Source organism: Bos mutus, chromosome 27, assembly GCF_027580195.1.
Source record: "Bos mutus isolate GX-2022 chromosome 27, NWIPB_WYAK_1.1, whole genome shotgun sequence".
In the NCBI taxonomy this organism is placed as follows: domain Eukaryota; kingdom Metazoa; phylum Chordata; class Mammalia; order Artiodactyla; family Bovidae; genus Bos; species Bos mutus.
The window spans coordinates 14,398,655-14,417,964 of record NC_091643.1 but is presented as its reverse complement, the minus strand read 5'-3'; the positions used below and the strand labels follow the sequence as shown (position 1 = coordinate 14,417,964).

Below are 19,310 nucleotides of genomic sequence, written 5' to 3'. Positions count from 1 at the left end.
CACGTCATAAGATAGAAGCATTCCCAGCCCTCCCCCCCACCTCACCTGCAGCCCTAATTAAATGCTTATCAACTTTCTCACTATATGTCTTTACCTATTTTGGACATTTTTTTATTTAATAAATGAAATCATACAATATATGGCCTTTTCTAATTCATTTTTTTCATTTAGCATTGTGTTTTCAAGATTCCTCTACATTGTAGCATGTACCCATCCTTTGTTTATTTTTATTGCCAAATAATATTTGGTTTTATGAATATACCAGTATTAATTTATTAGATAATGAACTCCTAAATTAACTTTTAAGGACATTTGGTATGTGTTATAGGTTTCATGTTTAACCATTTTCATTTCTCCTAGCAATGTTTAAGGCTATTCAGTTCTCTCAGTCACTCAGTCAGTTCAGTAGCTCAGTCGTGTCCAACTCTTTGTGACCCCATGGACTTCAGCATGCCAGGCCTCCCTGTCCATCACCAACTCCCGGAGCTTGCTCAGTCTCATGTCCATCGAGTCGGTGATGCCATCCAACCATCTCATCCTCTATTGTCCACTTCTCCTCCTGCCTTCCATCTTTCCCAGCATCAGGGTCTTTTCCTGTGAGTCAGTTCTTCGCATCAGGTGGCCAAAGTGTTGGAGTTTCAGCTTCAGCATCAGTCCTTCCAATGAACATTCAGGACTGATTTCCTTTAGGATGGACTAGTTAGATCTCCTTGCAGACTGAGGGACTCTCAAGAGTCTTCTCCAGCACCACAGTTCAAAAGCATCAATTCTTCAGCGCTCAGCTTTTTTTCAGAGAAGGCAATGGCAACCCATTCCAGTACTCTTGCCTGGCAAAGTCCATGGACGGAGAAGCCTGGTGGGCTGCAGTCCATGGGGTCGCTAGGAGTCCGACACGACTGAGCGATTTCACTTTCACTTTTCACTTTCATTCATTGGAGAAGGAAATGGCAACCCACTCCAGTGTTCTTGCCTGGAGAATCCCAGGGACCGGGGAGCCTGGCGGGCTGTTGTCTGTGGGATCGCACAGAGTCGGACACGACTGAAGCGACTTAGCAGCAGCAGCTTTCTTTAGTGTCCAACTCTCACATCCATATATGACTACTGGAAAAACCATAGCCTTGACTAGACAGACCTTTGTTGGCAAAGTAATGTCTCTGCTATTTAATATGCTGCTAGGTTGATCATAACTTTTCTTCCAAGGAGCAAGTGTCTTTTAATTTCATGGCCACAATCACCATCTGCAGTAATTTTGGAGCCCAAAAATATAAAGTCTGTTACTGTTTCCATTGTTTCCCCATCTGTTTGCCATGAAGTGATGGGACTAGAGCATGATCTTAGTTTTCTGAATGTTGAGTTTTAAGCCAACTTTTTCACTTTGCTCTTTCACTTTCAAGAGGCTCTTTTCATTCAGTTCTCTATACTCTTTCTAAAACTGGAAACTATCCTTTAAAACAAAGAAACAAACAAAACAGAGGCTGTTTGGAAGAGTAAAGAGACATACTGACACTTTTTAAATTAGTATTTCAGTAACAATTAGTGACATTGGCGCTTCTAAATATCGTTTATTATTCATTTGTGTCCTTCTTTTGTAAGTTATGTTTTCATGCCCCTTTGACATTTTATTTTAGGGTATTTATCCTTCTCACTTTGTTCCAAAAGTGCCCTTTATAATATATTAAGACTGTTAAATTTTTCTTGTAGTCTTTTAGGTAAAAACAGTTTTCAGTTTTGACAAGACAGTATCTGCTGATCATTTCCTAAGGTATTCTTCCTCCAATTTTGGGTTTAGAAAAGGCTTTCCTAACTTAAGATCCAATAAGTATTTTATTACTGCTGTGGCTTTGTAGATAATATTTTTATTAAGATGGGATTTACTTTGGTATGAAATAAGATATAGATCTCACTTTATCGTTTTATCCAAACGGCCATCCTAATTTGTACATTGTATATCAGTATAAGGATCTTCCCTGGTGGCTCAGACGGTAAAGCATCTGCCTACAGTGTGGGAGACCTGGGTTCAATCCCTGGGTCGGGAAGATCTCCTGGAGAAGGAAATGCCAACCCACTCCAGTGTTCTTGCCTGGAAGATCCCATGGACGGAGGAACCTGGTTAGGCTACAGTCCATGGGGTCACAAAGAGTCAGACATGACTAAGCGACTTCACTCACTCACTCACTCATATCAGTATAAGTATATAATATTTAGTATATATCATATGCTAAGTTATGTTTTTATTTGAGTGCCTTTGAAAGGTGTTGTAGTTTATAAATAATTTGTATATTGATTAATGACAAGATCTTTTAATAGTCATGGCTTTATAATAGGATATGATGATAGATGTGACCTTAATTAAGTCCTATTGGTGATGGACAGGGAGGCCTGGCATGCTGGGATTCATGGGGTCGCAAAGAGTTGGACACAACTGAGCAACTGAACTGAACTCATGCACCCAGTGCACTTAAAAGGATTTTGCACATATTAGCATATAATTCAGACCCAACTATATGTAACAGAAATTAGTATGTTTTAGTTTTCCAGATGAGGAATATGAGGCAAAGAGAAATAAAGATACTTATCAAGTCAAGGTGCTTGTAAGTGGCAGACTAACAATTCAGACAGATACAGACATAACCTCATTTCAGTGTGCTTTGCTTTATTGAAGGCATGAAAACAGTATTAATATTGTGGCTCTCCATTAGAACTCTTGGATGACCAGGTACATTGTCAATGAAATCTCAACAATGAGCTTAAAATAGTCAGCACATCAGGTTGTAGACAGATGAGTTATTATCCAAGCTTTGTTGTTCTGTTATAATTTACTCAGGCAGAGTAAATTTAGCATCCTCCTTAAGGGCCATTGGATTTTCAGAATGGTAAATAAATGCTGGCTTCAACTGAAAGTCATCAGCTGCATTAGCCCCTAACAAGGGTTGTTATTGGCTATTCTGGTAGAAGTGAGGTGGATTTGATTTTTGCATTTCTCTGGTTAGTGATGTTGAACACCTTGTCATGTACCCACTGGCCATTTGTACATCTTCTTTGGAAAAATGTTTGTTTGGGTCCTTTGCTCATTTTTTATTTGGACTGGGTCATTGTGTTTTTACTGTTGAGTTGAATGAATTCCTTATATATTTTGGATATAATGCCCTATCAAATATATAGTTTGAAAATATTTTCTCTCATTCCTCAGGTTGCCTTTCATGTTGATCATTTCTTTTGCTGCACATAAGTCAATTAATTTTATATAGTCATTGTTGTTGCTTGTGATTTTGTTGTTATATACAAAAATGTTGTTAAGGAGTTTTTTTTTTCCCCCTTTGTTTTCCTATAGCAGTTTCATAGTTTCAGGTTTTTATGTATAAGTCTTCAATCCATTTCAAGCTAACTTGTGTGTGTGATATAAGGGAAGGGTTCTCGTGCACATTTCATTCTTTTACATTTGCATATATCCAAATTTTCCAGCACCACTAGTGAAGAGACTGTCTTTTTCCCATTTGGTACATTTGTATCTCGTTTCAAACATCAGTTAGCCATATATATGAAGGTTTATTTCTGAGCTCTCGCTTCTATTTCATTCATCTATTTCCCTGTTTTTATACCCATACCATATTGTTTTGATTACTGTTGCTTTGTGGTGTAGTATGAAACCAGGAAATGTCATGCCTCCAGCTTTGTCCTTTTTTCTCAAGTTTGTTTTAGCTCTTAAGTGTCTCTTGTGGTTCCATGCTGAATTTAGAATTTCTTCTCTTTTCCCGTGAAAGTGACAGTGGGATTTTGATAGGCATTGCATTGAATCTAAGATGGCTTTGGATAAAAGACGTTTTAACAGTGTTAATTCTGTATGAAAACTTTAGTTACTTCTGTTTATTTATTGTAAAATACTTGTAAAATTATTTTTTACAGTTTTAGAAATTTTGTTAAAAATTTCAACTATAATATACCTAGAACAGTTTTTCTTTTCCAAATTATTTTGCCTTGTATCCAGTGAGCTCTTTTGCAAACTCAAGTTTTTTCTCAACTCAGAGAAGACTGCATTTTATCATTATTAATTTAATTATCATTTATTCTCTTTACACTTACTGTATCCTTCTAAACGAACTATTGTATTTAAATTGTATTTCTCTAACTCAACATTTTCTTTTGTTATTTGTTTTATCCTTTTTCTGGCAAACTCATTTATCATTTCGTCATTTCCTCCTAGCTCATGTGTTCAACTTATGTTTATTGATACTAAGAACCTTTCCTATATCAGAAGGCACTGGGACTGTAAGAATGAGTATCTCAGACATAAAGCCCATACTCATTGAACTGATGATCAAGTGAGGAAAACAGAGATAGAATATGTAATTATTAGAGTTCTCCTGGAAAACATTTTTTAAACTAGGGTCTGCTGGATACTAAGCTACTGCCATCTCTAAAACGAATGGTTTGTATTTTCTGAAGCTAGGGCTAGGACTCCCTTGCCAGACCCTAGCTCCCTGTAAGGTTCCACCAATAGGGGGCGCCAGAGAGGACCACAGAGTGAAAGAGGAAGGGAAGGCTGCTTCTTTCTGTTCATTTTCTGTCTCTGTCAACATCATCCCAGCAGAATTTCTATATAGAAGTGGCAGCAGCTTCTTGCTTCCCACTTACTTTTTTAAAGTAATTCCAGATCCAGCTTTTTTATGTGCTGCACCCCATCCCTCTCCTCCAAGAGATGCCAGCACCACCAGCCCTTCTTCAGAGGTCTAGGTCTTAAGTCCTGGTTCCCTCTTGCAAGTTCCTGAGGCGCCAGCACGCTGTGCCCTCTCCTTGGAGAGTAGAGCCCTCTCTAAGCTTCAAAGTTCTCTAACCTCAGTGTCTTCCTTTGGTTCCCTCACCGCCCCCTCCCTGGGATGGGAACAGCTCCTAGGAGTTCCCCTTTTGCCTATTTAGCCCTTCAATTTTTACATTAATATTTTCTGTTAAAACAACTGTGTGCTTCCTGTTTCTTGCCTGGATCCTGACAAATCTGTCTTCTGTTCGATTTTCAGCAATCTTCAGTATGCTGTTTACTGTCTCCATGACATATATTTCTAATTCAGCAGTTTTGTTTTGTTTTTCATGCATAGTGGCAGTTTTCTTAATCTCAGATGTTATCCTATTTATAAATCTCTACTGTAGATTCTCAGTTACTATTTCCTTTTGATTTTAAATAACTTAAATTAGAAGTTCTCCAAAAATGCCTCTTGTTTCCAGTCTTAGGGGAAACCATTTCAGTCTGCAGTTTGTCTCCTTCATTTGTAGTGTGATTCTTTTTGCAAGACTGGGGATGCTTTTCCTACTGTTAGAATTGATACAGTTTTCTCTGTGAATCTTTCAAGCCTTGGAACTAGCTTAGGTGATCAAAGTATCTAGTTTGCCAATTCAGAAGTTGTCAGGAATTCCCTGGCGGTCCAGTGGTTAGGACTCACTTCTTTCACTGCCAGGAGCCTGGGTTCAATCCCTGATCGGGAACTAAGATCCTGCGAGCTGCCTGGCAGGGTCAAGAAAAATACAAAATCAAAAGCAAACAAGCAAAAACCCTAAGCAAACAAACAAACAGCAAAACTAGATTGAGTGACCTATGATGAGAATCATAGAGCTGAAATCATTTACGTCTATGTCTAAGAATTTATTTCTATAATTTTTGGTATATTTAGTAGCTCTCTGGAATTTGTCTGGTATGTTTGTCCTCCTTGGGTATCAAAAATACCAGAGTTCCTGCCACCAGTATTAGGCACAAGCCAGAACTCTAACACTTGGGTTTCTTACTTGATGTGATCACCTGGTGTGTGGTGGGCTGCCTTTGATGAGTTGGATCCATGTTTATGACACCACAGTTGTTGCCTGACCCTCTGTCTTCTGCCTTTAATCGTCCTATCTCCGCATTTAGAAGTGGATATATACTTCTTGTTGCAAAACTTCAACAGTGATTGCCAATGTCAATTGGAAAGATCAGGGTGTCATGTGGGTCCTTTCTTCAATCTGATCCTGACTGTATGAGATCAAAAAGAAATTTCTCCTAACTTCTTGCTTATAGACAATACCCTTTCCTATATCCCAGTGTCAATACGGGATTTTCCTTCTTTTTTCTTTTTTTTTTAAGATTTATTTAACTGGCTGCTCTAGGTCTCCGTTGCAGCACGTGGAATCTTTCAGTTGCAGGACATGGGATCTAGTTCCCTGACCAGGGATTGAACCCGGGACCCCCCAGCTTTGGGAGCACCAAGTCTTAGCCACTGGACCACCAGAGAAATTCTCAGGGTTTTCCTTTCTTTATATTTGCTTAGCTAGTTCCTTAAGCAGTGTGGAGGAAAAACGACTAAAGTCTAGTTTCTTCTCATTTGCTGATGTGTGGAAATACCCAAAAACTCTGCATTTTGTTACCATTTCCATTTCTAGTGAGCAAAGAAAAGGAAATAGAAGACAAAATAGAAATAGTATAAAACAAAATAGAAATTCCCACTCTCTGTTTTCTGTGCTTCATTGGGTTGAATGCAGATTATTTGGTGTTGTCAAAACTGCAATCATTGTGTAGCAGCACTGGGTAAGACTTCCTTTTCGAAAACAAAGCAATCAAAGAACAGGAAAAAGTAGCAAACAAGCCAAACAGAATTAGGCACAAAAATACCACCGTTTCTTTCCATTAGCAACCCAATGTGTCATGTAAGAGTCCCCCACGCTCTGCAACAGGCTCCTTTCAATACAGAGTCATCTCTCTTATCTGTGGTTTCAGTTACCCAGTTACCCACATCAACCTTATATTAAATGGAAAATTTCAGAAATAAACAATTCGTAAGTTTTAAGTCACGTGCTCTTCCGAATAGCATGATGAAATCTCCTGCCATCCAGCTGCATGCTGCACAGGAAGTGAATCATCTCTTCGTCCAGTGTATCCTGCACGTTAATCTTAGTAGCTGTCTTGGTTATCAGATCAACTGTCCTGGTGTGACAGTACTTGTGTTCAAGTAACCCTTGTTTTAATTAATAATGGATCCAAAGCGTAAGGATAGTGATGCTGGAAATTCAGGTATACCAAAGAAATGCTGAAAAGTGCTTTCTTTAAGTGAAAAAGTGAAAGTTCTTAATAAGGATTTAGCAAGGAAAGAAAAATTTTATGCTGAGCTTCTTAAGATCTATAGTAAGCATGAATCTTCTCTCCATGAAATGGTGAAGAAGGGAAAAGAAACCCTTGTTAGTTTTACTGTTGCCCCTCAAACTAAAAACATTACAGCCACCACACTGAAGTGTTCAGTTAAGATGGAAAAGCGTTAAATTTGTCCAGTAAGATATTTTGAGAGAGACTATATTCATGGAACGTTTATTTCAGTATTGTTATAATTGTTCTATTTTAGTCTTAGTATGTTGATCTCTTACTGTGCCTGCTTTATAAATTGAACTTTATCATAGGTATGTATGCATAGGAAAAAAACAAGATATATAGGATTTGTACTATCTGTGGTTTCAGGCACCCACTGGGTTCTTGGAATGAACCCCATGAATAAGGGGGTTTACTGTAGTCCTGATGAGTAAATTAGTCATAAGGAAAGAGGATTTTTTTAAATTTATTTATTGATTTGTTTGGCTGCGTCAGGCTGAGTTGTGGCACATAGGGTTTTCTTTGCATTCTGTGAGGTCTTTTGTTTGGTCTGCAGGTTCAGTAGGTGTAACCCACCTGCTTAGTTATCCCATGGCACGTGGGATCTTAATTCCCCAACCAGGAAGTGAACCCACATCCTCTGCATTGCAGCACAGATTCTAAACCACTGGACCACCAGGGACGTTCCTGGAAAGGGGATTTTTAAGCAAAGGAGAATTTGTGGTCCAATTGTGCAGGAAACATGAGATTTTTCATTCTGAGGTTTATTCACATCCCCATCACTCATAGTTTTGTTATCAATTATGTGAACTTCTTCAAACTTGGAATCAGAAATTCTGAATCATAAAGGCTGTAGCAATTTGCAGATCTGCCGTGGCAATTTACAGATCTCTAATAGATGGAAGCTTGGCTTTAAAATTTGGGAGGATAGCAGAGAAACGGGAAAATAGATCCTGCCACCTGCCTACAGTGTGAGTCCTTGTAAGATCCTTGGCTTCACACACACTCACGATGATCTCCAAATAGACAGCTCTGCTGAAAAAAGACATCAGTCGCCTCTGGGAAGGAAAACATTAAGAGTAAAATTCCAAAGAAAGTGAATACATGGACTGCTGGGCTTGTTATTCATGGCGTGTTTCTGACTTGCTAAAAGCAAGTTTAATGTATTTATACCATCTATACAGATGTAACTGACTCTGAAGCTCTGCTCTTTACAGAGAACATATTTCATGTTATTGTAAGCACTAAAGAAAATTAAATCAATAAATCCACAGCCTGTAATTTGAGATCCTTAGTTGAAGAAAAATACATTGTCCGGGAGGGAGGAGCAAGTCTTGAGGAAGGCTTGTCAAACTGTCTTCACTCCACTGTCCCAGGCTTTCAAATGACAGCAGAAATAAGCTTGTGGGTTTCAATCATCAAAGTGTTGTTATGACACCTCCGAAAGAAGTAGAGGCCAACTCCCACTCTTGTTAATGAAGCATATGCTTAAGTGGAAAACCATGCAAATGATACTCTTTCTCTCTTTCTCAACTGTCCCCGTGTGTGTCCTTTCCCCTGAAAAAGATTTGCTGGTGAGTACGCAGAGACTAATGTCTGGACACGTGGTAAATTCTTCCCCATCCCTGGCGTTGATACTCTCTGTGACCACTGGCAAGCCAATTAACCCCTCCAAATGTCACCCTTCTATGTGTAAGAGGTTAATGGTGCAGCTTGTTTGCAGAGAGTCTGGAGTCTTCCATGAAAGGCACTGCATGGATGCCCAGCGTTGTTGTTGGACTGGAGGGCGTTGTATTTTTTAATTATATGTTTGGTGGGATAGGTTATAGATTTTGTTGTGGTTGAATGTTGCCTCTTCTCCCTGGTTACAAATAAAAGACTAATAGGTAATCACACACTATTACCATCTTCTAGAGGTCCCTAGAGGGCGAAGGGAATGCAGAGGTTACAGATTAATAATGCATTCTTTAGTTAATAAAATCACGAGCACCTCAGATGCATAATAGCTGTGGATGGCAATTTATTAGACCAAGTATTTTATCAGATGCTAAGTAGATAATGCTAGCAAAGACTCATGAAGTAATGAGTTTTTCTTTCCTGCTCTCCTAGTAAATCTTCTATCCATCATATCAGTAGAGAACATTAGGGACAGTTTGGTTAAGGCTTATGTGAAATGTGTTTGAATATTCAGGAAAAGGATTCTTAGATTCTGGAACTCCTGAAACCAGGGTGTGTGTGTGTGTCTAGACTGTGACAGTAAGCTCACTGTTTTATCATCTTTGGAGCAAATGTGGATCTTCCTGGCCCCAAAGTGTTATGTCTTTCCCATTCTTTGCAGATTTACGGAAAAACTTTGAGCAAGACCCGCAGGGAAGGGAGGTACCCATCGAAGGCATGATTGTGCTACACTGCCGGCCGCCCGAGGGAGTTCCTGCTGCGGAGGTAAGACCAGGCCAGTTCCCAAGACTGGGGACTGAGTCCTGTGTGCTCACAGGAGATGTAAGCCAGCCTGGGCCAGGCCTTCTTGCTGCCTGGACCCAACCGCTAAAGATGGTGAAGCGGCTGATGGGAATAAGCTGGAAGAGGAAATTGTCTCTCTAATTTCTTAAGCTCTCGCCAGCCAGTTTGGGTGGAAATTGTTCTGTGCCCTTCCTCCTGGGGGCCTCGGTGATGCCGGTGCCTGCTCTGTGGCCTCATCCGTCACCCTGGGCACTCTGCTTTGTACATTGGTTTCTAGATCCATCTAACAGCAAAGTCACATGAAAACAGTGTAGAAAGAAGGCGGTCAGGCTCCAGTGCCAAGTTGCACGGGTGTTTGCACTTATCCTTCATTTGCTTACGAAACAGACAACCCTGGAGTGTTCGTTATGTTTTAGGTGCTGTGCTGGCGTGGGGGACACACAAAGTGTTGGAGGTCACAGATCTCTGATCAGTTATCTGTCGTTTGCAGTGAGGTGGTAGGAATCCAGAGTCATCATAGTTTTTGCTCCTTGCTGGTTTTCCAGAAGCTTCTATCATATGGTTAGGCTATAATTATCATTAATAACACACTGTGCTGGTGGGGATGGTGTTCTTTCAGTCACTATTAAAAGAGGTTCTGACAGACTCGTAATATGGGTATTAAGATAATATTGTGGGGTCTATTCAGAAGTACAAAGATTGCTTGATAAAGTCCTGTTTGGGGGTTGGCCGAAAACTTCATCCAGGTTTTCCTGTATAAGCTGATGGAAAAGCCTAAACAAATGTTTTAGCCAACCCAGTACATATGCAAACATAGGTCTGAGTCCAGCAGTAGAGAGGCCAGCTGTGACTCTTCTCTGAGCAGCTAGGGGAAGGTCCTGAGAGTCGTGGTTTCCTCACTAAGAAGTAGAGATATTAAAACAACAGGAGACTTTGTTGTGCATTGCTGTGGGATTTTGCATTTGGAAGGACAGAGGAGTAAAATGTTCCAAGGGGAACCGAAAACAGACAAACTTGCTGATCCAGACAAGAAGCCTGCAGGGTGGATTCTATTCAAAGCTCCCAAACTTCCCTGAAATGAAGTAAACGGACTTGAAAATTAAAGTGAACTCTCCATGCGTGATGCGAAATGATGAGAAAGGAAAATGCTTATTTTTAGATTTGTATTTAATGTGAAGCAAACAGATATTTGATCTCCTTTGGGCGCCGCCTTGTTCTGTACAGACAGTGTCCTAGATTTCTGAGGCGGGGAACAGGTGGCTGGGTGTAATGGGGCCGGGTGAATGTGGGTATAATTGAGGACATCCCACGTGTTCCTGGGGGACTCACTCAGGTACCAGCCGTTTGCTATAATCACACCATCTCTTATAACCAGGCTCTCTGCCAAGCCTGGGCTGGGTCACTGTGTCAACTTTGAAGCACCAGAGAGCACTGAAGATGGGCAGAAGGTCATGGTTTTATTATCTGTTCTGTGGGAACCAAACATTGTCTAGATGTCTAAAAATCAATTTTTACACCTAGAAGAGAGCTTAGATATTTACTTGGCATGGCCTTTCCATTTTAGGGGCAAGAAAACTGATACTCAGATCAATGACCCACCAAAGAAAGGTCTTACACCCATTTAAGTCATAACGCTGTTCAGTCTTCCCAAAGTTCCTCAGACACTCAGAGAAAAGTCCACTTTCATGCTTTATGTGGTCCAGGATCATCAGGCCTGCTCTTACCTCTGACCTCATCTGTTGTTCAGTTTCCGGCCCTGCGGTAGCCACATTAGCCTCCTCACTCTTCAACAGCTGCACCAGCCACGTGCCGGCCTCAGGACCTTTGCCCATGCTGACTCCTGGGCTGGAACACTCCTCCCCAGTTACTCCAGTTACTCCAGTACTCCATATTGTTTTTTCCCTTCCTTCAGGGCTTGCTCAGATACCTCCTGCTCAGTGAGGCCTGTTCAAGGCACTCTGATGACAATGTTGGTTCCTTACCCTACATGTATACTCGCAAGCCCCTTTCTCTGCATTTATTAACTCCTTAGCTCTTAGCACAACCATACTGTATTTATTCAACTTATTTTCTATTAGAATTAACCTCCACAAGGAGAATTTTATTTGTTTGGCCATGCTACACAGAATGTGGGATCTTAGTTACCAGACCATGGTAGCACAGAGGCTTAAAATCACTGGACCTCCATGGAAGTCCCATATTTATATTTTTATCCCCAGAACAGAAAAGAGTGCTTCTCACATCCAGGTGTCCAATAAATATGTGTTGAATATGAGTGAAAAGTCGTTTCTTGCCTTTATTCCTGAATATTGGAGGTAGTGCTGGGACTCAGCCCAGACCAAAGTGTGAAATCCACTAGACTCTTGTTTTTGTTTTTTCTCCTGAGTGTTAGAAAATGGGTATATGTCCTTCTTCACTTGGTCTTTGAAGACACAGTGAAAATACAGAACAGAGAAGAGGAAGATAAGCATTGTGTAACCTGGTAGGGTAAGAGCCAAAAGGGAAGATATGCCTTGATATATAAGTATGTCCATGAGTTTGTACACGTGCACACACACACATTGAAGTGTCTTCCCAGAGAGCTCAAGGATTTAGGAATTATAAGGACCCCAAGGCTCTTTGGGGCCCTGGTTGGGAGGGAAGATCCCTGTTGGAGAAGGAATTAGCCTCTAGGAAGCAAGCAGCATTCCTAGCTGGTCAACTGTTGGGTTGGCCAAAAGATTCATTCAGATTGTTCATACCATTGTATGGAAAAACCCAAAGGAATCTTTTAGCCAACTCAATACTTGGGAAAGGCTGAACTTGGGTTGAATTTGGAAGCAGCTCTTAAAACATCCCTCCACCTTTCTTGCCCCAACATTGTCCTTGAAAGGAAATGAGTTGTCCCTATTGGCTCAGTTCCTTTTTCCAACTTTATGTTTCTTTTGTTTATTTGTTATTGAAGTATAGGGCTTCCCAGGAGGCTCAGTGGTAAACATTCTGCCTGCCAATGCACGAGACGCAGGAGATGCAGGTTTGATCCCTGGGTAGGGAAGATCCCCTGGAGAAGGGCATGGCAACCCACTCCAGTATTCTTGTCTGGAGAATCCCATGGGCACAAGAGCCTGGCGGGCTATAGCCCATGGGGTTGCAAAGAGCAGGACACGACTGAGCGTACCTGCATAGTGGCTTTACGATGTTGTATTACTTTCTGCTATATCACAAACATCTGTTGAGCTATATGGTAGCACAGATGGTAAAGAATCTGCCTGCAATGCAGGAAAGCTGGGTTTGATCCCTGGGTTGGAAAGATCCCCTGGAGAAAGGCATGGCAACCCACTCTAGTATTCTTGCCTAGCGAATTCCCACGAACAGAGGAGCCTGGCAGGCTACAGTCCACGGGGTCACAAAGAGTTGGACACAACTGGGCAACTAAGCACACGTGTGTGTGTGTGTGTGTGTGTGTATGTATATTTATATGTATATATATCTCCTTTCTCTGGGGCCTCCCTCCTCCCCCATCACACCCCACCCCATTCTGATGTGATTTTCAGCTGTAACCACAGGAGCAGAACCCTATATGAAAAACTTCCAGTAGCCACACACCCTGATGGCAGTGAAAACAGTATTTGGGAGAGTTCTTGGCCAGGGGAAGAAGGAACACAATAAATACAGACTTCTCAGTATGAAAGTATATTTTCTTTTCTGGTGCCTCCCTCTTGCCAGATTTCTACGCTGGTAGGTATTTACTTCCTGGATTAGTTTCCTGGGGCTGCTGTGACAAATGACTACATACCGGGACTTAAAACAGTCAAACTGAATTCTCTCACAGTTCTGGAGGCTAGAAGTCTGAAGTAGGGTGCAGGCAGGGTTAGTTTTCCTGGGGGTTCTGGAAAATGAGCTTGTCTCTTAGATTCTGGTGGTTTCTGACAATCCTTGCTGCCCTTGGGGTGTAGATACATGACTACAGACTCTGCCTCCATCTTCAAATGGGTATTATTCTCTCTGTATCTTTTTTATCACTTTCTTTTTTAATATTTATTTATTTGACTGTGCAGAGTCTTAGATGCAGCATCAGGACCTCTGATCTTGGTGGTGGCATGGGAGGTCTTTTGGGATCTTCTGTTGTGTCATGCAAAGTCTTAGGTGGGGCATGTGAAATCTAGTTCAACACTGAGGATCAAACCCAGGCCCCCTGCATTGGGAGCATGGAGTCTTAGCCACTGGATCACCAGGGAAGTCTCTCTCTCTCCATCTCAATATGTCTGAATTTTGGCTCTTACAAGAACATGAATCATTGGATGAGGGTCAACCTCAATCCAGTAATGCCTGGTGTTAATCTTCTTGGTCACAGTACGTCTGCAATGACCCTATTTCCAAATAAGGTCACATGCACAGGTTATGTGTGGGCTTGAAATTTGGGAAGGGGGCCACTCTTGAACTCAGTCCACTTTCCACTCCCCCTTGACATATTAATAATCTTTTATTTTTAAGCACATGGACATCATTAGAAATAAAATTCAGAGCCAGGCTGGCTGAAAGAGGGCCATTTCAAGGAACAGCTGTGACTGTAGGATGGTTTAAAACAGAAATTCTGAGCTGAAGAGGGGAAGCTTTGTTTCCCGCCTTTTGTATTATGGATGAATATGGAGAATGTTTCAGCTGCACTGTGGGTTAATGGCTGGTGTGGGACCCTAACAAGCTTTTATAGCATCTTCTTAAGGTGGGAAAGCATCTGGTTTCCAAACACATGTGTTACTTTGAAATTTCACTTATTTATGAGATGGATACTACCTATGTCTGTGCACTGATATTTACAGCTCTTTAGTTTCGGCAATAGCTTACACACTAGTTATGACCGCCAACGTTTGTGTTTTTGTTGAAGGGCAGGTCGATCTAGAGGAGAAAGCTGTGAGAGAGATGGATACAGATAGGGAAAGAAGGTGAAAATGTTCATACCTTCTGTGGTCAGGGTCTCTTGAGGTGGGGATGTCTGCCAGTGCCTGTCATGGGGTCTTCAGATTGCAGAGTATTGTGCTTACTGATCTCTTTGTCATGCAAATATCCTAACGTTAATGACTCTTCAGAATGGCAGTAACTGGAAACTGCTCGGAAATTGATCAGTTACATAATGGTCACTGTGAAATATCATCAAAGGTACCTTCTCTGAGCCGGTTGTGTTCCACCTGCTCCACTGCAGCCTGGTTCCCGTCCTGCCCACCTCCTGTGGGGTCCCAGAGGTCATCACTAGAAGGAGTTGTGACTGGTCCAGTCAGAACCAGCTGATGTACCAGCTGGTCTTGTCCTGCAGTGGAATAGGAGGTCTCCTACTTATCATATTGAAAGAAACCTTGGGAGCAAGTCTTATTTTCACAAGACACCTCTGCCTTCTCTCTGTAAGATAGAACATACTTGGCAACTAACTCCATCTAGACGACCAGACAAGGTGCTTTGCATAAGAATAGAAAGAGTGCCCCTGTGTGCCAGGCACTGTGTTAAGTAGTCTTTTCTATTTTTAATTTAATTTGCAGAAGTGTGCTATGAGATGCTAGAAAGCTCTTGATATTTTCATGTCCATCTTACAGGAACTTGTCCAAGGTTTCAGATCACAGAGTCAATCAAACTTAAAGCTTAGACTTTTCCTCTCTTTGCTAGTTGGTGTTTCTTTTTAGTGAGATGATAGGATTGGTTGGGACCCCTAGGCCAGTAATAACATATCTTCTTGTTCTGCCTGACAGTCTGCCCTGAGAAATAGTTTTTTTCATTGAAATCTCTTCCAGCTGATATGCTAATCCTAAAGTTGTTCTAATTGCTGTTTCTTTGTTTGAAATAGGTCATCTGGCGATAAAACTTATGAACACGGAGGGAATAGAGGCTCTGGGAGCAGGGCAGTCCTGGAGCCCCTGTGCTCCCAAGGACCAGGAGCCTGGGTTGGATGCAGTCTTAGGAAACAGGAAGTACGGAATGTCTTCAGTTACAGAGAGGGTGCCTTGGAGGGAAATGAAAGGGGGCATATGAAGAGGAGAGAATACAAGTAGTCTCCACCCTTATTACAACTTTCCCCACATTTGGCCATGACCCCAAAAGATTTCATTGTCATAAAGGGCCCCGGTTATATCCTCATAAGTGCATAATGATGTCTGTATCACCGGGTTCTCTCTCCTGAGATATAGTCGTGGAGTCTGGAAATGGTAGAGAACTGAAAATTCTTAGTGTGGCATAATGAAGGGAAAGTAACAATTTTGGAGTGAAACTGCAGTCCGATCCGGACTAGCACCTCCTAACACTATGACCTATGGCAAATACTGGCCACCCTGAACCTCAGAGGCCTCATCTGAAAATAGGAACAACACTTTTCCTGTAGGATTGCTCCAGCCAGAGAAGAAGAAAACCCAAGAATATGCAAGGCATCTAGCACAGTTTCTAATACTAAATAAATAGTAGAGAGGATTGTGGCTTCAGTTCTTCCTTCTCATTTTCTTCTTTTCTAAAGCATCGTGAACTTTGCTTCTCAGAGGAACATGTAGGGTTTCATTACAGTTGAGGATGCAGATTGAAATTGAAAACCTTTGCGATTTTTAACACACTTTTAGCCCCATGAAGAAGGATGCTGCTAGGACCAGCCCGTCTCTCCCCAGGCAGCCCATGAGCTCTTCCTCCAAGCCTGTGCCTTTTTCTTGCCTTTCAAGTTCATCAGAGGATGAAGCACCAGAATGCTTCCTGTCTTCCTCTCTTGTTATCTACTGCATATGATCTTTTATGGGCTTCCCTTGTGGCTCAATGGTAAAGAATCTGCCTATGAATGCAGGAGATAAGGTTTCCATCCCTGGGTCAGGAAGACCCCTGGAGAAGGAAACAGCAGCACACTCCAATATTCTTGCCTGGGGAAACCCATAGACAGAGGAGCCTGGCAGGCTGCAGTCCATGGAGTCACAAAAGAGTTGGCCATGCCTTAGCATCTGAGCACACACAATCTAGTGCATGGAGGAAATAAATGGTTATTTTGGTTATTTACAGAAGCTGGTAACTATCTGTGGTTTTACCTTATCCCTTGGGGAGTCTTATGAATGGCATTCAGTTTAGTTCCGTCACTCAGTCGTGTCTGAATCTGTGTGACCCCATGGACTGCAGCACACGAGGCTTCCCTGTCCATCACAAACTCCCAGAGCTTACTCAAACTCATGTCCATTGAGTCGGTGATGCCATCCAACCATCACATCCTCTGTTGTCCCCTTCTCCTCCCGCCTTCAATCTTTCCTGGCATCAGGGTCTTTTCAGTGAGTCAGTTCTTCACATCAGGTGGCCAAAGTATTGGAGTTTCAGCTTCAGCATCAGTCCTTTCAATGAATATTCAGGACTGATTTCCTTTACGATGGACTGGTTGGATCTCCTTGCAGTCCAGGGGACTCTCAAGAGTCTTCTCCAACACCACAGTTCAAAAGCAGCAATTCTTCAGCACTCAGCTTGCTTTATAGTCCAGCTCTCACATCCATACATGACTGCTGGAAAAACCATAGCCTTGACTAGATGGACCTTTGTTGGCAAAGTAATGTCTCTGCTTTTTAATAAGCTGTCTAGGTTAGTCATAGCTATTCTTCCAAGGAGCAAGCGTCTTTTAATTTCATGGCTGCAGTCACCATCTGCAGTGATTTTGGAGCCCCGCAAAATAAATTCTCTCATTGTTCCCATTGTTTCCCCATCTTTTTGCCAGTAAGTGATGGGACTGGATTCCATGATCTTCATTTTCTGAATGTTGAGTTTCAAGCCAACTTATTCACTCTCCTTTTTCACTTTCATTAAGTTTAATTCTTCGCTTTTTGATAAGTGTGGTGTCATCCACGTATCTGTGTATCTGAGAAATATTGATATGTCTCCTGGCAATCTTGATTCCAGCTTGTGCCTTATCCAGCCCAGCATTTCACATGATGTACTCTGAATATAAGTTAAATAAACAGAATTACAGTATACGGCCTTGACATACTCCTTTCCCAATCTGGAACCAGTCTGTTGTTCCATGTCTGGTTCTAATTGTTGTTTCTTGACCTGGATACAGATTTCTAAGGAGGCAAGTCAGGTGGTCAGATAGTCCCATCTCTTTTAAGAATTTTCCAGTTTGTTGCAATTCACACAGTCAAAGGCTTTGGCATAGTCAATAAAGCAGAAGTAGAAGTAGATGTCTGAAACTCTCTTGCTTTTTAATGATCCAACGGATGTTGGCAATTTGATCTCTGGTTCCTCTGCCTTTTGTAAATCCAACTTGAGCATCTGGAATTTCATGGTTCATGTACTGCTGAAGCCTGGCTTGGAGAATTTTGAGCATTACTTTACTAGCGTGTGAGATGAGTGCATTTGTGCGGTAGTTTGAGCATTCTTTGGCATTGCCTTTCTTTGGGATTGTAATGAAAACTGACCTTTACCAGTCCTGTGGCCACTGCTGAGTTTTCCAAATTTGCTGGCATATTGAGTGCAGCACTTTAACAACATCATCTTTAGTATTTGAAATAGCTCAACTGGAATTCCATCACCTCCACTAGCTTTGTTCGTAGTGATGCTTTCTGAGGCCCACTTGACTTCACATTCCAGGATGTCTGGCTCTAGGTGAGTGATCACACCATTGTGGTTATCTGGGTCAGGAAGATCTTTATTATATAATTCTTTGTGTATTGCTGCCACCTCTTCTTAATATCTTCTGCTTCTGTTAGGTCCATACCATTTCTGTCCTTTATTGCACCTGGCCTTACATGAAATGTTCCCCTGGTATCTCTAATTTTCTTGAAGAGATCTCTAGTCTTTCCCACTCTGTTGCTTTCCTCTGTTTCTTTCCCCTGATCACTGAGGAAGGCTTTCTCATCTCTCCTTGCTGTTCCTTGGAATTCTGCATTCAGATGGGTTTATCTTTGCTTTTCTCCTTTGCCCTTAGCTTCTCTTCTTTTCTCAGCTTTTTGTGAGGCCTCCTGAGGCAACCATTTTGCCTTTTTTCATTTCTTTTTCTTGGGGATGGTCTTGATCACTGCCTCCTGTACAATGTCACAAACTTCTGTCCATAGTTCTTCAGACACTCTATCAGATCTAATCCCTTGAATCTATTTGTCACTTCCACTGTATAATCAGAAGGGATTTGATTTACCCTTCTGAATAAACCATTGATAAACCACTGAATGGTCTAGTGGTTTTCCCTGCTTTCTTTAATTTAAGTCTGAATTTGGCAATAAAGAGTTCATGATCTGAGCCACAGTCAGCTCCTTGTCTTGTTTTTGCTAACTGTATAGAGCTTCTCCATCTTTGACTGCAAAGAATATAATCAATCTGATTTCGATATTGACCGTCTCGTGATGTCCATGTGTAGAGTCTTCTCTTGTGTTGTTGGAAGAGGGTATTTACTATGATCAGTGCATTTTCTTTGCAAAATTCTGTTAGCCTTTGCCCTGCTTCATTTTGTACTCCAAGGCCAAGTCAAATTTGTCTGTTACTCTATGTATCTCTTGATTTCCTACTTTTGCATTCCGGTCCCCTATAATGGAAAGGGACATCTTTTTTGGGTGTTAGTTCTCGAATGTCTTCATAGAACCATTCAACTTCAGCTTCTGCAGCACTACTGGTTGGGGATCTATGAAACCATGAGCCATGCCTTGTGGGGCCACCCAAGATGGACAGGTCATGGTGGAGAGTTCTGACAAAACATGGTCCACTGGAGAAGGAAATGGCAAACCACTTCAGTATTCTTGCCTTGAGAACCTCATGAACAGTATGAAAAGGTAAAAAGATAGAACAC

The 19,310-nt window shown here is 41.6% G+C and overlaps 1 protein-coding gene across 1 annotated transcript in view; it reads left to right on the top strand.

Moving 5' to 3' along the window:
* The window catches only part of LOC138985927 (netrin receptor UNC5D-like), a 52,798-nt gene extending 41,474 nt beyond the window's left edge, over positions 1–11,324 (top strand). Inside the window, exons 4-5 of the mRNA XM_070364111.1 lie at positions 9,438–9,541; positions 11,307–11,324. Coding sequence (XP_070220212.1) covers positions 9,438–9,541; positions 11,307–11,324 — 122 coding nt within the window. The remainder of the gene's footprint in view (positions 1–9,437; positions 9,542–11,306) is intronic.
* Positions 11,325–19,310: the final 7,986 nt, after the last annotated feature.